We start from the raw sequence: 17698 nt of genomic DNA on the forward strand, positions 1-17698 counted from the left end.
AAAACAGCGGTTCTCCTGAGGAGTGGAAATGGTAATAAAAAAAACGTGTGCATAAAAACAGTATGCGCCGTGCTAGTGCACTGGTCGCTACAAACAGTATTTGGCGATAATATGTACAATTCTTTTTTCACTAGACTAATAGAAACAGTATCGAAAGCTCAGACTGAAAAGTGGGTGAAGGGAACTCTAGGTCATTTCAAAGCAATTCGTCGTACACAAAAAAGTGGGAGATTCCGAGAATTGTTTTCCTAAATATGTGCGCCTCACACAAAAAAAGATATGTCGACATCAACGCAGATCATTGCATGTGACAAGACCATCGTTATGAAAAAGAGAGCGTCCTGGATGTAAATCCGGGAGCATCAAGAAGCACAAAGCGTGCACCCTTAGCAGGGAGCCAAGCGGCAGCAAAAAAAAAAAGAACCAGAAAGCACACACAAAAGAACGAACAAGAAACACTCCAATAAACTGAAAACAACTCCGGTGGCTCCCTTTATTAGGCCAGCTACCCCGCCCTGCACCCGATGCGTCCAGTTCCTCCTGCTGCGCTACCAGACGGGCATAGCGACGATGTCGTGTATCCACGAGAGGAGCGCCGAGACGTCCGAGAAGACGAAGGGTGACGACCGGAACCGGGTCTCGTTGCCCCACGAGACGACGCCCACCAGGGTCCACTCGCCAGACGAGCCCTTGGTCATCAGCGGGCCACCCGAGTCCCCCTTCGGGCGAGTGAGGGACGCGAAAGAGACAATAGTAATTGACGCTGCATGTCTACAGCTGTGCGAATGAATGCGAGGAAGCGGGTGAGGAGTTGTTGGGAGCATAAGTTGAAATGTAGCAAGTTCATGCACGAGTGTCACAATAATCGTTGCAAGCATTACAGATAAGATTATTTAAACGCGAGACGAAACGTGCAGTTCTGTAGATCACCGGCGAAAAGGCCAATCAAATGCCTGAAAAAGGACCAGTAACGCTTACATACCCACTCCCCCCTCATTATTACCTATGCTAACGGATTTTTCTTCCTTGAACAGTTCATCTACTCCCATCAGGTTGATAAATACAGTCACCCTGCTTAGATGACCACGGAACTAACAGCTCAATAATGACAGCCGTATTTGGTTCTCATAAAGTCGTCTACATTATATACAGGGTGTCCTACGTAACTTCTACCAAATCCTAAAGATATGCAGATGCCACGTAGTTGGACAGAACCAAGGTAATGTTGTTTGACGTCGCTTGAAGGAACTCAGTTTATTTTTTGTATTCCACCTAAAAAGATATATTAGTCTTAATTAGTCAACTGCTCAAATATCATACTTAGATGAAGAGTGTCGACGAGAAAATTGTAGAGGAACGTGAAAAACTCCCCGATACAGCTTTCCGTTGCTGAATACGTGCTACAGAAAAGTGTTTTTTTTTCGGGTGTGAAAGAAGCCCGCGAACGCACGCCTCCTTTACAACGGCTTACCCCTCTCGCCTTCCGCGCTCAGGAAGTCAAACAATCACCCGAAAGGATCGCGTTTCAACGGAATCGTGCAGCCACGGGGTAACTGGATCTCGCGTCAGCTTGGACTAAGCGCGACTGGGGAATAATTGACCATCATAAACGCGTGGCAACAGTCACTTACGAACCGCTATAAGTGAGACCAGCTATAGTTTTCACGAATATAGCAGCATAACTCCATATCACACATTCACATTCTATCGCTTTTAATTGAGCCTTTTTTTTCCCCTTCTGTGCTAATCAGAATTGGGGCAGTCGCAGTAGTCAAGTAAAAATAGGACAGCATCAGAGAGTGCCCGGAATAGCTTGCGTCACTTGTTAGTAAGGTATGGAACGGTATGCATCTGAATGGACATTAACACAGGATGGAAGGTTGGGCGAGTTGGTACGGTAACAATTTTGTTGCAGCGCGAAAAGATGAAGACGAAGCCGTAGACAGCGTTCGTCTTGCGTATTTCGTCTACGTCTTCGTCCTTTCGAGCTGCAACAAAATTATATTAAGCCAGGAGATGTCACCGGGATATTGGAGAATGAATTATCGCTACACTGCTTTTGGCGAACGTTATCTCTAGCCCGCCTCCCAGTGAGCAGTAAGGTTGCGAACCGCCGCCAAGAAAAGGCAAACTTTTCTCACTGGCTGGCGCGAAGTACATACTTCTTCCTAAATATGGGTGTCTACCTCTTCCAAGCTGCAAAGATCTTTTCTACTTCAATACAAAAAAGAAAGCTCCCTCTTCTTCCACCTTGGGAGTTCTACGTCACCACTGCGATGGATGAAGAAAGCGTGATGCTGTCACGACGTGGTATACGTGCCTTTTGCAGCAGAAAGGAGGATTACCTATCCGCATACATGCTGACACACTTAGCATACATCGGGTAGGCGAGTCTCATAATGCTGCTTTTCCAGGAGTGCTCACGAGGTTCCGGCATTCTAAACAAAGAAGCGCGATGCATAATCAGGCGCCAGCGGTTATGCCTGCAAGGTATTGCGCCCGATGTAACGCCGCGAGAACCGCTGAAAGTTCAATGAAAAGCCCGAGGAACATTTCTTCTCGACGGAGCAAGTAGGCTCGTCAGCTAGATGACGTCACGCGTGCGCCACTTCCGCGTCATACGCATGCCGTCTGCTGCGAGCAAATGACCAGAAACAGCGCGAAACAATGGGGGAATGAGCGTGAAATGCAGAACACGCAAATGGAGGCGAGAAATACGCAAAATAAATATAAATGAAAGTGCGGATAACAGTGGTGTGGAACGTGACAACAAACGAGGTGGCCTCTCGGGTGAGATTTGGGAGGAGGCAGGAAAGGTGCGTCACTTGCGGATGCCTGGTCGAGGAAACGGGACCTGCTGCGAAGAGGCTAGCGGACTTCACTGCGCCATGGCCTCGCGGCATTTCATTGCTCACATCTCGGCTGTTATTACGCTCCTTACACGGCGCTTTACGAGTTTTAGTTAATAACCAAAACGTCTGGTGGGGCCAGGTCAGGGGTCCTTTAGGCACTCACCACTCCCGGAAAGCCGGATGCCGGCTGGGCGCATATCTGGTGCGTCAGGTTTGCGTACGAGTGTTCCTCCTGGCACCTGTCCTTAGAGACCACCTCCATCTGGGCCTCCTTGAGCAGCTCAGGCAGCTGCAGTGAGTCGATGCCTGCAGACGTTGCCGTGCATATGCAATGATATACATATGAGCAGATAACGGAGGTTATCGCACGCAGATGCACGCGCACAGACGCACACAGAAAAACGCACACATACACGACGGGCAGCACTTTTCATTTGTTAAGAATATGAGGCTTGTCGCAAATTTAACCCTTATTCGGAATAATTCTATATTTTAATTGGAAATATAGGTAATTCACCTATGCTCTAATTGGCTTTACTGTCTGAAATGTACGTTGGCTCCATGTGGTCGATGCTAAAAAATCGAGTACCTTGGCTTCCCTCATTTGTCTTGCCCTTATCTGAGTATGACGTAAGTGGAGCACGCTGCCAGCGTACGCACATGGTCTGTTAATAATGACCCCTTCGTAAGTCCAAGGCCTGGAGCGCAAGGACTTAATTGTGACAGTGACACGGAGTCACGACACCCCATTAGAGATACGACACAGAATATTACTGAACTATATTATTATACCTCCCCTTGTTTAATCTGAACCACCACCCGTAGTGTGACGCATACAGGCATGTTCTTGTACTGTACACAACCATCGGCATCATCATAAGAAACTCGTTCGGAACTAAAGCCCTCGGCTTGGCTTGTTTCACATGAGCTGTCCTGTTTTCATTGCTGTTCGTAGCCTTAAGCCTCCATTCTGAACTACGCGTTCTGGCACAATACGACGCACTCACTCGGTATGGTGTTGCCCCAGCCGGCGACGGTGACATGCGAGGGCAGCGGCGCACCGGCTCTGGGCAGGCACACCGGGGACAAAGGCAGTGCAGTCCGTAGTACCAGTATGGCAACGTCGTCGACGGCGCGGTCCTGGTTCACGAGGTGGCAGTTCGGGTGCTTGAACACCTTGCTCACGAACGCTGTGGCCTGGCGGGAAGTGCGGGACGAGCCGTACCGGACCACGTAGCGAGGCTTGAACTCCCTGCGGAGGGATCGGTGTAAACGAGTGCGCATGCCGCAGTACGGGAACGCGAAGTCGACACAAAGCGACAACGCCGAGAAGACCCTATAGTTCTAACTGATGCTTCTCGCGGTCATCGAGCTGTCTTTGTTCGTGCTTCTAAACAAGTCACACCACGAGTGTTTACTTAGTCAACTTATGTTTAGTGTGCAAACATAACTTATGTTATGTTTGCCGCTACAAGCACAACCACGAGTGTAATATTCTATTATGTTGTTACCGCATCCATTGCTTCGCCCTTATGGTGAAATTGTGATTTTTTAAGAATAAATAAATCAGTAACGTTGTCCAGTGGCCGGGCTTGAACACAGAACTTCTAGCACAGAAGTCCGATTCTGTAAAGATTACGTCGTTGTCGCCTTTCGCTGACAACAGCGTGCCTCATAAACCCATTGTTGTTTTGACAGGCAATATCCAGAAAATTATTTAAAATAATTAACACGTCATTATACGTCAAAATGTAGGCTGATCCCGTAGATAGTGCCATGAAAAAGATGTGAGTCCGCGCTCCTCCTACGCGCCTCACGAGAGGAGCGATGCGATAAATTGTGGAGTGCAGTGACTCAACCCGTATCTCAATTTATTGCTGAGTAATGGTCATTATTGAGTCGGTATTCTATTCTACTATCATTATCGTTACTATCATAACCATACTTGCGGCCATTACCATCATTAATTCTCGATTCTTTGCCACTTTGGGGTTTTGTTTTACCTATGAGAGCACCAAGATGTATGCGGCTGTTTCATGACCTACATGACACACATGCCATGATAGTCATGTCATGACCTATCATTTATGTTCGTCATACATTCTTGTCATACTATGCCAATTTTGCTACATACCAAGCTAACGAAACGACTATGAGAGCACGAAGACGTAGGCGGCTAGATAGACAGATAGATAGATAGATAGATAGAGAGATAGATAGATAGATAGATAGATAGATAGATAGATAGATAGATACTCTCAAAGTGGCAAATGTTCGCCAAGAAATGCTTCCCATTTAACATGTCCTTTAATGCTAAATGCTGGCAATTGCCGCCGTTGTGAGCGCAGTTTGCGAGATGACCTTGCCGAACACCTCCTAAAACGAGGCCCTGCCATGACGACGACTGGTGACACCAAATGTATTTAAGTACCAAACATTGTGGGTTTACGCAAATGTTTATTCCAAGTATAAAGGTTGCACTAGCCTGCATTGACGAGCATGACAACTAAAAAAATAACTTATAGTTACATTATCACCTGACTCAAAATTAAGCCCGCCCGTCGTATTTCGGAGAAACATTCAGTACTACAAGAAAGTGCTTGCTTTCTTTTCACTTTTTTCTTGGTTCGTATGTTGACGCAGAAGAAATGAGAATAACGACGCAGAAGCCAGTAGCAATTATTAAACTGTATATGTCGGCGCACACTACTTAGTGTGGTTATCGCTTTCACCGCTTATAGTTAGACATTGTTCTCGACCACGAGATATTATCATAAGCGCGACACAACGAACGTGCTGCTATACGCAACTGCATTTAATTGAGCTGTTAGAAAGCCTAGTGTCCTTGCGTTGTTAAAGTCAACAAGTAATTAGTGGTTTCTCCACCAGTACGAGAGTAATGGAGAGAAGAAAAAGCAACACAGACTTCACCATGGAACGAAAGTTAAGTGCCTGTTTTGCTAAACTCGGCCAAGTATGAATCCTTAAAAGCTTCGCCATATAAAACGTACATTTGTTTGTATGTCGTGTTTTTGTTGTTACTTTATTATGTTTGTGCCGTTCAGTCAAAAGTTGAGAGTAGTGCTCATGAGCAGAATAATGAGACGGAGATAGTTTTTTTTTTTTTTGTGTGTGTGTGTGTGTGTGTGTGTGTGTGTGTGTGTGTGTGTGTGTGTGTGTGTGTGTGTGTGCACAGCAGCATTGACAACATGCAGCTTGCGGAACGTTGCCTTCACGACCTCGTAGTGAATGGAAGTTCATGCAAGTAACTTCGAGACTAAGCTGCAAAACTATAGACATAGTCCATTCTACGTGCGTGAAACCTGACGATTCACCGGGAAACATGCATAATTCAAGATTAAAATGTTTTCTTGCGAATAGACAGCGTACAAATTGAGGGGCCGTTCGGACTGCTTGTGATGGAGGCCGCAGTGTCGCAATACCTGCTCAGGCCCTATCCTTGCTAATTTTCAAATAGCTTGGATATGCAGTTTAGGAAGACGGGCGTTAATTTTAGCGATGACACTGTTCAGGCTATAATGCGTTCTGAAGTTGAAGCTCGACGACGAAGTTGAAGGTGAGGCTCGACGACGAAGCCAACAACATGCCTCATTTCAAGGACTCTCAGGAAGCACAGAACCTAGCTAGTGTACGGGCTGAAAGTGATTAAGAGGGTGCCAGAGAGGGGGCATCCGGGTCAGACGGAACTCCGCAACATGGTCAGCAGAAAAACTACAGACTACATATATGGTTCTATCAGATTCAGAGGTTTTTTTTTTTTGACCTAGTGAACGTAGATAGAGCCGCGACTACCTCTCTATCTCTAGAAAGCCGGAGGCTCAGCAGTCCACCTGGAATAAGGCAGAGACCACTTCTGAGAGCGTTCTTTGCGAGGACGAGGTTAGTTCAACAGCCTTAATAATATTAGTGAGTAGATGGAGGCTTTTTTTTTTTGTAGCTCAGCAACTGAACGACTCTCAGGCATTGGCGATGTAGTCTCATATACCAGGAAGACCAAACAAAGCAAGAGGAACAGAGCAGAGCAGAGGGAAGGTGGCCGAGGCGCAAAGTGAAATGTGACAGCAGAAAGCAGATTATTTCTCGCGCTCTTTGTTGCCTCGGGAGAGATCCTACGTTCTCCGGACCCCTTCGGGGGAGATTCAAGACAATCGGTAATTGGTAAACGGCGCGTTCAGGGTATACACGAGTACGTAAACGCGTTAGGCCATTTTAAAACTTTTTCGCGCCAACTTGGGTTAACTGGGTAGTTCATGGCCTATGGACAGAGCATCGGGCAGCTCTGATGAGAGAACCAAACCATCGTCAGGCCAATTTGGGTCACAGGTATGTAACTTCGTATGTGCCGTCATCAGTTGGATAGCTTCAGAACGGCGCAACAAGGAAGACGAAAAGACGAAAGATCACATGAACACAAGCACCGACTCACCAACAAATGTTTATTCCATATCACAGAGCAGATTTATACACACACGTGGCCACACACAACGCAAAAAAACAACGAAAAGCCAGAATACGTTAACCATTCAGGTGCAGGATATCTTTATCCTGTAGCGCAATGGAGGGACAGCTGATACAAGACTGTTTTTATTTTGAATGTTCCATGCTTCGATTACTTCCCCAGTCGTCTTATCATGATGCCTTGAAATAATGCTTGTGAGGTTAAACTGAGGCGCGCAGCCGCACTTCTGACAGTGCTGAGAAATGTGCGAAAAATCTATCACAACGTAGGTTGGCCGCATGTCCCCTTAATCGCACGTTAACACATCGGCCCGTCTGGCCTATAAGCAGAGCCGCAAGACAACGGCAGACTGTAAACCACATTCGTGGCACAACTGATTGCCGGATTCTTGTGCTTGACACCACAACCTTCTTTCTTCTTTTTTGGCCTCTGCCTGTCTCCCTACACGTTCGCAAATAGCCCCTAATTTGTATGGTACAGAAAAAAACCACTGCTACCCCATATCTACCTGCGACGTTTTCCAAACCATGGGACAAGGTATGAACATACGGTACAACTGCAACGCGTTTCCCCTTTTTCTTTTCAATTAGTTCTTTTTTTGTTTCCCTGCCCTGACCATGTTTTACTGCTTGAATTAACTTCTTACTAGTTCGTGTCAAGACGTGATCCGGGAACCCCGCACTTTTTAACCTACTCACCAGTGATATATGGAATAAACTTTAGTTGTGAGTCGGCGCTTGTGTTCGTGTGATCTTTCGTCTTTTCGTCTTCCTTGTTGCGCCGTTCTGAAGCCATGCATCTGTACCAACTCGCCCAATTGTCAGTCATCAGTTGGCCCGTATCATGCCAACTTGCGTTACTGGGTGTGCCACTGCTTGTGTGCCGCTCTCCAGTGAGCCTCGTTCACTCCCAATCGGATCACTGGTTATGGGAAACTATATGTATGTGCCACACTTCAATGAACCTCTTTGATGTCAATTTGGGTCAATGGGTAGGCGAAACTGGATATGTGCTTCAAGGTATGTGCGGCTCTTCAATAAACATGTTTCACCCCAACTTTGATAACTGGGTATCTGTAACTGAGCATGTTCTGCTCTTTAATGAACCTCTTCGGTGCCTTCTTTGGTACTGGTTACTTGCCCCTGCTTATATTGCGCTTTTCAATGACAAAAACATCAATTAAATTTATCCGGTGGTGGCCGTTGTCAAAGCAGCCTCATAAAGGAATTGCGGAAGAACTCATGTCACGATGAAAGTCGACCTTAACGCGAATAGGAATGTAGCAAAGTATAGCAACACAACGTACTGCCACCGTAGAGACTCATCACGCCTGCACAATACGGGGCCCAAATCTTTCTAACCTATCCAAAGCTCTTTAATCTATTCAGAACCATCAAGCTAGGTTTATTTACCTCAATTTTTCCTTTCAGACTAGTGAGACGGAAGTTAACTCGCGCGCTAACCTTGTCAGTTTAGAATCTAGGTGCAATACTTGTCGGCTTTGCTTATTCCGCGCATATTATTGCTCACAGCTTGGACTTCACGTCATCACACCAGCTCATCGCAGTTCCAGTTGCACAAGCCACTATAAAGCTGTTTATCCCCAGTGAAGTCATACTTCTGGCAATCCGCGATCCTTCTTCGTACCGACAGCAAAAGACTGCAACGGCTTGCCTCTCCAAGCTGTGCTGCACTTCCATTTTGCTTCTTTCACGAATAGTATCGATTGTATTTAGTTGTGAACGTGTATGCTACTTATGAATATATGCCTAAGTTGTGAATGCACACACCGCATACGGTTGACTACGGGCCTTTAAGATAATCGAATGTATATATATATATATATATATATATATATATATATAGGCAGCATGTATGTAGCCGGGCTCTTTTCTCGTGGATGTTTCTATCTGGACACGCTGGGTCATTCAGCGGCACCGCCACGAAGACCACGCGTGGCGCTTGCGTGAAAATACATTATGAGAAGCTTGTCTGAATATATATGACGTGGGTTCCATTGCGCCCAAGCCCTAGATACATTTTGAATGACTTTTTTTGCCTATGAGGAGCGGCCCATACCCGGTAGCAGATTGACCCAAGTTGGCATCAAGGAGGTCCACTGAAGAGCGGCACATAAGCAGGGACACATAGCTGGTAAGTTAAGTTGGCGAGAAACGGTTTAGCTGATGAGCGGCAAATACCCAGTGTGACATACCCACTGACCCAAGATGTTGCGGCGGTTGGTTTCGAACCTGGTACCCACAGTACAGCTGCTTCATGCGCTAACCATTCGACAATAGACTACATAGAGACCCAGGTTGGCAGGAAAACGGTTGGAGGCATGCATAAATAGATAGATAAATAGACCCCGGAAAATCAGTAAAATACCCTAAGATTGCTGATTGCAATAATATTCGAATAATTTTGGCTGAATAGCTTCACGAACGTGCCACGCGGGGACTTCGCTGCGGCGGCGGATGGCGCAGCGAGAGCATTCTGGCTGCATACACGCCTCATGCATGACACCTTTTGGTGGTTGCAATACGATGTGTCGATACATTGCTTCAATGTTAATCGCACACATCGGGTGCCTAATATGTCAGGCGCTGAAAGTTCGTTTTATTGCGCCCTGTTCGTAGTAGAGTAAATGAGTAATGTGATGAAGGGCTTGCAACGCGAAACAGACGTTAGTTAAGTTTAAGAGTCGAAGTAAGTTACTGCATATTATTTAGCGAAATATCCTTGTTTGAGTGCTATCTGCCCTAGGAGTTGATGCTGTTTTAACGCTAGTGATGCAGACGAAGAAATAAAATGGTTCTCGCGTTTCAATTGTGTGGCGATTAAAGGGCTCCAGTGCTACCTCGCAAGTTCGTAGCCCCTAGTGGAAACTGGCCATTGTTCATTAATTGGCTTGCAAAATATGCACCAGAAGGATGGTGCACTGTGTCGCTAGAGCCTTAGTTCATAGGAGCATAGCTTTGATGTCAGGTACAGGAAGAGAGAGAAAAGAAAACTGTGCAATCATTGCATTCTACTGGTGCTAGCCCGAGAACAAGTTAAGGACCACACAAAGAGCGATGGAACGAAAAATGTTAGGCGTAACGTTAAGAGACAGGAAGAGAGCGGTGTGGAACAGAGAAGAAACGGGGATAGCCGATATTTTAGCTGACATCAAGAGAAAGAAATGGAGCTGGGCAGGCCATGTAATGCGTAGGATGGATAACCGGTGTACCATTAGAATTACAGTACGAAGAGCAGGGAAGCGCAGTTGAGGACGGCAAAAAACTAGGTGGGGTGAAGAAGTTACAAAATTTGCAGGCGCAATTTGGAATCAGCTAGTGCAAGACAGGGGTAATTGGAGATCGCAAGGAGAGGCCTTCGTCCTGCAGTGGACATAAACATAGGCTGATGATGATGATGATAACGACAGGAAGAGACTTCATAATGCCAATGATGATGGCCTCCACCGTAGATTCCACGTGTGAGGTATAATGATGGATTACACCAATATAATGTTCTCTTCAGATGCAGTTGTTTGTTTAGTTTTTTTATTATTAACCCCATTTCTGCATTTCAGTGCGCTCTCAATTTTTTTACTGGCCTTGACTGTCTCTAGAAAGAGGAACAACACATTAGGAGCCATAGGTTAACTGGAGTACACCGACGTCTGGTTCCTTCATTTGTTATTCTTGGGAATCTAGAACGCTGGCTGCAAACACTATTTCCGAAAAGGTGTTAACTGAAGAACATCCGAACCTGACAATTCTATTTGATGGGTGCTCTCTGTTTGTTGTGCCTTACGCTTGGCGCGGTTTACTTCCAAAAGGAGTCTCCTGGCAAGCCTAGGACAATGCGGCAAAATGAAGAGTATAGTCAGGGTCAACTGGTCTCTTCAATGTGCTTCGATGCTGCAACCCCTCTAAGACCGGTGGCTGCGGACGGGATGGTATGATGGCCTAAAATTCAACAGGGCAAGCGGTCAATGCTACCAGCTCGCTCTCCAAGCTAATTGCCCTCAAGAGCGAGAAAGCCTCTTCACTTTGACCCCATGGAAGGCTGGGTGTGCCACTTTCGAAAAATGTTTCCAGTGGAGCTACCACCCGCAGCAAGAATAGCTTTGTCTTGGAGACTCTTTATTTAATGTAGAATAATTTACCACAGTGTGCGACGGACTGAGTGTATCTGTTCCCAGTGATGGCGAGCGCGCTTATCGGCGCGATTCTGTAATCACAAGCACGACATTCAGGGTGTTGCATAGCCATTGTGTGTAACCACAGCCACACCGCTGAGATGGCTCGAACAACATGGAGGAGGCGTCCATCGACGTCGCGGACCAATAAAGGACAGCGCCCACTCATTGATGGCCCTCCCATGAGACCTCCCCGCTTATTGTCCTTGCTACGCACGGGGCCTTATTTAAGAGCGGGACGGTCCAACTGTGAGACCACAATGACCCGAGACTCTTGCCATGGGACTAACATGTAAATGAATGTGTCTTATCTTTCACCATCAACATGCCCGCCTTTGTCGCCATCGTCTCTTGAATAATGCGCTGAAAGCCACCTCTCCCGATGTTGGTGGTATCACTCCCTAGCTCTCCACAAGTAAATTTGCATGTCACTGTGGCACCACCGACACTTGCGCATATATATTTATTATTAATGTTGTCTACATATTCTCTCCTGAAATTGAAGTTCTCTATTGACCCTTTTCGCGGCGATCCCGTGGGCGCTGCCATGTTTGATCACGTGGTGACGCGTCCATTGCTTACCTCAACTGCCTCCGTTGCCTCCTTGTTTACAATGGAAATGTATGACGCCGGCGCGGCTTAGAAAACCTCTGTTTTCGGAGATATCGTAGACGGTGACTAAGTGGACGACACGAAGCTTTGATCACAGCTTCAGAGAACAAGCAAAAGCGCTTTCGGAGCTAATTAAGCTATGTCCAAACGGCGCAAGCAGCTTATATATGGTGCTTGTTCTAAAAGTGGGGCTAAGCTATCCAGTATTCTAAGCTATCCAAACATTCCGCTCATGAATTCAGTCAGGATTAGTGTGTTTTGCTCTTTGTTCTTTATTCGGCAAATATTTTGAAGCAGTGGCTTGTCTGTTTCTGACTCAGTGAAGTTCCTCGGTGCGGCCACTATCTGATTATTTTCTGCCTAATCGCCCGCGGGTGTGCTCAGTTCCGATAGATTTGTTCTTGCTGCGCACACGGCTTTAAACGTAGCTGTTTTGTACATTGTAACACCGTGTAGCAACTATATATTACAGCTAGTAACTCGCTTACTCTTGTGGACCGTCACGAAACATTCAGCTTCGACCATTCGTGCGCCATCGATGTAGTCCGTCCTTTATTGTGCGTATACAGTGCGCATATATTCTAGTGTGCGCACATTCACTTATTCTTGATACGTTGACGATAGAGTGGGCGTCAGTTTTCCTGCCATTTGGGCCAGATGTGTATATATAACGTGCACAAAATTTACAATGACAGGAAGCATCGCTAATTCCTTTGTCATTGTTTAACGAGTGGAACCCGCTCTTGCCGACGTTCTGGGGATGAAGCCCTTTTTTTTAAGGTTAGCTATACAAGGCTGGCGGATGAGCAAATTTCTGTATCCTCGAGGAAAGCCGTACATCACGAAGTGCCGGTAACACGTTCGGACAGTTGCAGCAGCGGTCCGCGAACTTGGCCACACAGATTCATTCTATTCCTTAACATGCCAGTCACTATTTTTGCAGCCGACTACTGCACAAGTCTTCAATCCACATGATTCAACCTAGCATGATTGGAACACAGTGTGTTAGCGAAAACTCAGTTGCATTTCCGACAGCTGATCGCACAGAAGCAAGGTAGAAGCGGTAATGGTTTCATATTCGTGCGCGGTCACGTGAACTACGGTTGCTGAGGAGAGATATGGCGCGCCGCCGTGAGCGCCATCTCGTTTCTCTAAAAGAAACTGCTCCGCGAAAAGGGTCAATACGTTTGGCCTAGTTCAGTATACTTTCGCAAAATATGAACTCTAAGGGAGGTTATTCGAATGGTAGACTTTTCAAATCAAATACGAATATTTGAAAAACCCTGGTGAGAATATCGAATCGACTGCTTATTATGCGGCTGCTAAAGGCAAAAGAAGAAATATGTTGAGAAAAAACATGTGGTTGATCCCTCTTATATAGGAATCGGTATAGAACACGAAAGTGAAACGTGTCTTCACAGAAGTAGTGTAATGTTTATTGCACATTGATATACAATGTCTATTGGTGTTTTGTGGCTAAAGTGCCCTTAGGCGTTGATGCACCCACGCTGACGCCTAGTGGCACGTCTCCTCCATCACGACTACCAACGTCGATGACCATGAGCAACCGTCGTGCATATGGAAGCTGCACTACGCTGCACACGCTAGCACAACGCGAAAGACGAAGCACGTAACTGACACACTAATACAACGCGCAAGACAAAGCACGTAACTGAATCGTCACCGAGTTTAATCAGCGCGTACAGCGCGTCGTAATTGCAGCCTCCGCGATCAACTTCAGAAACATTTTCAGAGCTAATTGCGGAGGCCACGCTCCGCTGTGCTGAGTACGGTGAACGCCACCTAGGTGGCGTTGGTAGTGCTTCTTGATGCCAGCATCCCTTCGAATGCTGGCATCGAGGCGTCGTAGTGCTGAGACCACCGAAGCGTTCACTGTCGGTGCGCGTTAGTGTCATAATGCAGTACTTCTCTTTTCTGCTCGTAGGCGGCGGCACCGCCCCGAGCAAGAGCGCGGGTACACGGAGGAGTGTTAGATATATAAGGCGCGTCCGTGTAGCTCTCTGCAAATGCGTTTGTGGCGCAATGGGTTAAACGCTCGGCGATCTATCGTCGCGGACCGAGAGGTCGTGGGTTCGATTTCCAAATTTTGCATGTTTGTGGAACTTTTAACACGAAAGTGTTTTATGCCGGGGTCCACCAAGACTTCACTGACGTATTTCCGTCACGGAAATACGTCATAGAACATAATACAAAGAAAGAAACCAGAAGAAAAAGTTCCACAAACATGCAAAATTTGGAAATCGAACCCACGACCTCTCGGTCCGCGACGATAGATCGCCGAGCGTTTAACCCATTGCGCCACAAACGCATTTGCAGAGAGCTACACAGACGCGCCTTATATATCTAACACTCCTTCGTGTACCCGCGCTCTTGCTCGGGGCGGTGCCGCCGCCTACGAGCAGAAAAGAGAAGTACTGCATTATGACACTAACGCGCACCGACAGTGAACGCTTCGGTGGTCTCAGCACTACGACGCCTCGATGCCAGCATTCGAAGGGACGCTGGCATCAAGAATCACTACCAACGCCACCTAGGTGGCGTTCACCGTACTCAGCACAGCGGAGCGTGGCCTCCGCAATTAGCTCTGAAAATGTTTCTGAAGTTGATCGCGGAGGCTGCAATTACGACGCGCTGTACGCGCTGATTTGACTCGGTGACGATTCAGTTACGTGCTTTGTCTTGCGCGTTGTATTAGTGTGTCAGTTACGTGCTTCGTCTTTCGCGTTGTGCTAGCGTGTGCAGCGTAGTGCAGCTTCCATATGCACGACGGTTGCTCATGGTCATCGACGTTGGTAGTCGTGATGGAGGAGACGTGCCACCAGGCGTCAGCGTGGGTGCATCAACGCCTAAGGGCGCTTTAGCCACAAAACACCAATAGACATTATATATCAATGTGCAATAAACATTACACTACTTCTGTGAAGAGACGTTTCACTTTCGTGTTCTATACCGATTCCTATATAAGAGGGATCAACCACATGTTTTTTCTTCTGGTTTCTTTCTTTGTATTATGTTCTATGACGTATTTCCGTGACGGAAATACGTCAGTGAAGTCTTGGTGGACCCCGGCATAAAACACTTTCGTGTTAAAATGGCAACATGCAACAGTTACTCCATTGCACTCAATGCTTGCAAAGTCACTCAACAAATAGGCACGCGATAAATGAGCAAAAAGTTTAAAGTTTACTACGCTGCTTTGGTTGGCTCAGAAAGTTGAAGTGGCTGGTACACTCTATTCGATAACTTTCAGTGATCAACCAGCTCTAATTATTTCAGTATCACTGCAAATTTATCCATTATGGAATACTTTTCAGTTAGACCAATCAAGGTCCATTTCACAGACATCAACGCACGTCACAAAGCGGTTACCAACAACAGGTGCCACCAAATACTCACAGCTAGGAGGCATACACGCTATCTGCGGCGGCGGGCAACTAATGACAGAGTTCTTAACGGACGGAAATCATTGTGAAGTTGGCCTCGAATTGAAATATTAAATAATTCTTAATGTCGTGTTCGAAACACTGAATTTCAAAGAGCCGTAGCCTCCTTTTGTTTCTTCCTAAAATGTGTAGTATACAAAGAAGCCGTAATCTCACTCGGGCAGCAGGCAGTGTCCAGCGGTGAGCACGTGTCTCCGGGTGATCATAGTTCCTCCGCACAAGGACACGATGGTCTGCATGTTCTTGCTGACCAGCCGGGCGCTGCTCATCTTGCTCTGAACAGAGTTGACCCACGCATCGCGCGCGTTCTATTAGTCTGGTCCCAGTACTATGAACTTTTAAACACGCTAACATTTATATAAAGGGGCTTATTTTGCATTTTGAAGGTTGCAGGCGTTATTCGCGTTAAGCAATGGTAATATTAATACTGGTTTGAGTGTTCCTAACGCTTCTGATTCAGGCCAAAGTTTTAGATCAACCGGAGTGAAAAGCATGTTTACTTGCGGCGCCAATCGTCATATGTATGCCGTGGTGTACAGCAAGCTACAGCCATGAGTGGCACTGGCTAACACTCTTAGGGCTACATATAGTAGCCATGCACAAATACCCACGAAAATGCAGTCATAAAAAACACCGCATATCCACGGGGTGAATGATGATGAGTGGGCGAAGCTCCGGAGGGAATCATCGGTAAACCGTGAATCTTCCATGTAATTCGCCCAGTCTCGCCGCACTAAATCGAACGATTGACTTCCACCAATGACACGCGCCATATGTGACGTCATAGCCTCCTCATAGAGGAGGCTATGGTGACGTCATTCCTATTTTATAACAGCGCCCTTCATTATAATTGTACCATCTCCCGCTTAAGGGGACGCTAGCACAAACGCGTTAGAAACGTGCAATACTCTCTAGTAAGGGGGAGAGGCCACAGCGTCTTCCGCAGCCGTTTACACATGCCGGAACGTGCACCGCGTTTGCCGACGCCATCAAATGACTGCTGAGAGAGTATAACCCCCGTATTCATACACGCTCCTCGACTTGAACTTGACTTGCCACCGCCTTCAACGCGTTTCGAACGCGCTGCCCAAGGCGGTGGCAAGTGAAGTTCAAGTCGAGGAGCGTTTATGAATACGGGGGTAAGGCGGAGAGGCCACAGCGTCTTACACCAGCTTCTTACACGGGCCGTAACGCGCTAGCACAAAACGCGTTAGAAACGCGCAGTCTTTCGTTAATGTTGGGTATTTATTGTCATCGTGGTACGTGTGTCCATGTGCGCTTCGTGGCGTAGTGGTTAGCGCCGCGCGTTCGGACGCGAGGGGTCCCTGGTTCGATTCCGCGCTACGGACACAATTTTCGGAATTTTTTTTCATAAAAGTAGACGTGGCTACCTACTACGACGACGACGACGACTACTACTACTACTACATACTACAGAGGAGAGAGAGACCCACACCCTAAGGAGCTTCACCCTTAAAACAAAAGGTAATTGTAGTTACGGCCTAGTTGTCATAGCATTCACAACCTTTGTGTCATTGCAATTGGTAATGGTGGAATTAGTAACGTTACTGACTCAACAAGGTTACTAATGGGTCTCAGATACCGATTGCGATCGTTGTCCGCACCGCCGGATGCAATGTTTCTAGCGTCTAACCCACAGTAACTACGACCTTTCTAACGCGATAGTGTTAAGTGCCCCGTGCCGCAGAAAATCTGGTGTCGGTGTCGGCATTGGCGGCGTTGTCCATTAGAGAAACAAAATCATCCCGAACCGCACAGGCCCTCCGCGTAGCACAGTGGCGTTACTGAACTAATTGAATTTTTCAAAACTAAAGTGCGTCAGAAAATTCATAAAGTACGACTTACACACAGCCTACAGACATTTTAGCGTTGGATTGTAATTTGTACATACCAGAAAACATAATTTGGTTTCGCGGCAACTAAAACACAAACCCCTTTTCCAGATGCCGTTTGAGGTCTGTCTTAGTGGGAGCGGCGCGCCCTGCTCGGTTCCTTGCAACACCATCCAGATGGCGCTCGCCTCCGCGCGACGGCTCCCGAAGTGGAGCGGAGAGAAAATAAAGAATCAGAAAGATCGCCT

General features: G+C 46.8%; 1 protein-coding gene across 1 annotated transcript in view; it reads right to left on the minus strand.

Moving 5' to 3' along the window:
- Positions 1–446: 446 nt before the first annotated feature.
- The window catches only part of LOC119458952 (chymotrypsinogen B-like), a 41996-nt gene continuing 24744 nt past the window's right edge, over positions 447–17698 (minus strand). The window contains exons 7-10 of the mRNA XM_049671527.1: positions 15754–15872; positions 3860–4104; positions 3016–3158; positions 447–719 (exon numbers count right to left, since the gene is read on the minus strand). Of these exons, the coding sequence (XP_049527484.1) occupies positions 549–719; positions 3016–3158; positions 3860–4104; positions 15754–15872 (678 nt within the window). The 3' untranslated portion in view covers positions 447–548. The remainder of the gene's footprint in view (positions 720–3015; positions 3159–3859; positions 4105–15753; positions 15873–17698) is intronic.

Source organism: Dermacentor silvarum, chromosome 7, assembly GCF_013339745.2.
Source record: "Dermacentor silvarum isolate Dsil-2018 chromosome 7, BIME_Dsil_1.4, whole genome shotgun sequence".
NCBI lineage: Eukaryota > Metazoa > Arthropoda > Arachnida > Ixodida > Ixodidae > Dermacentor > Dermacentor silvarum.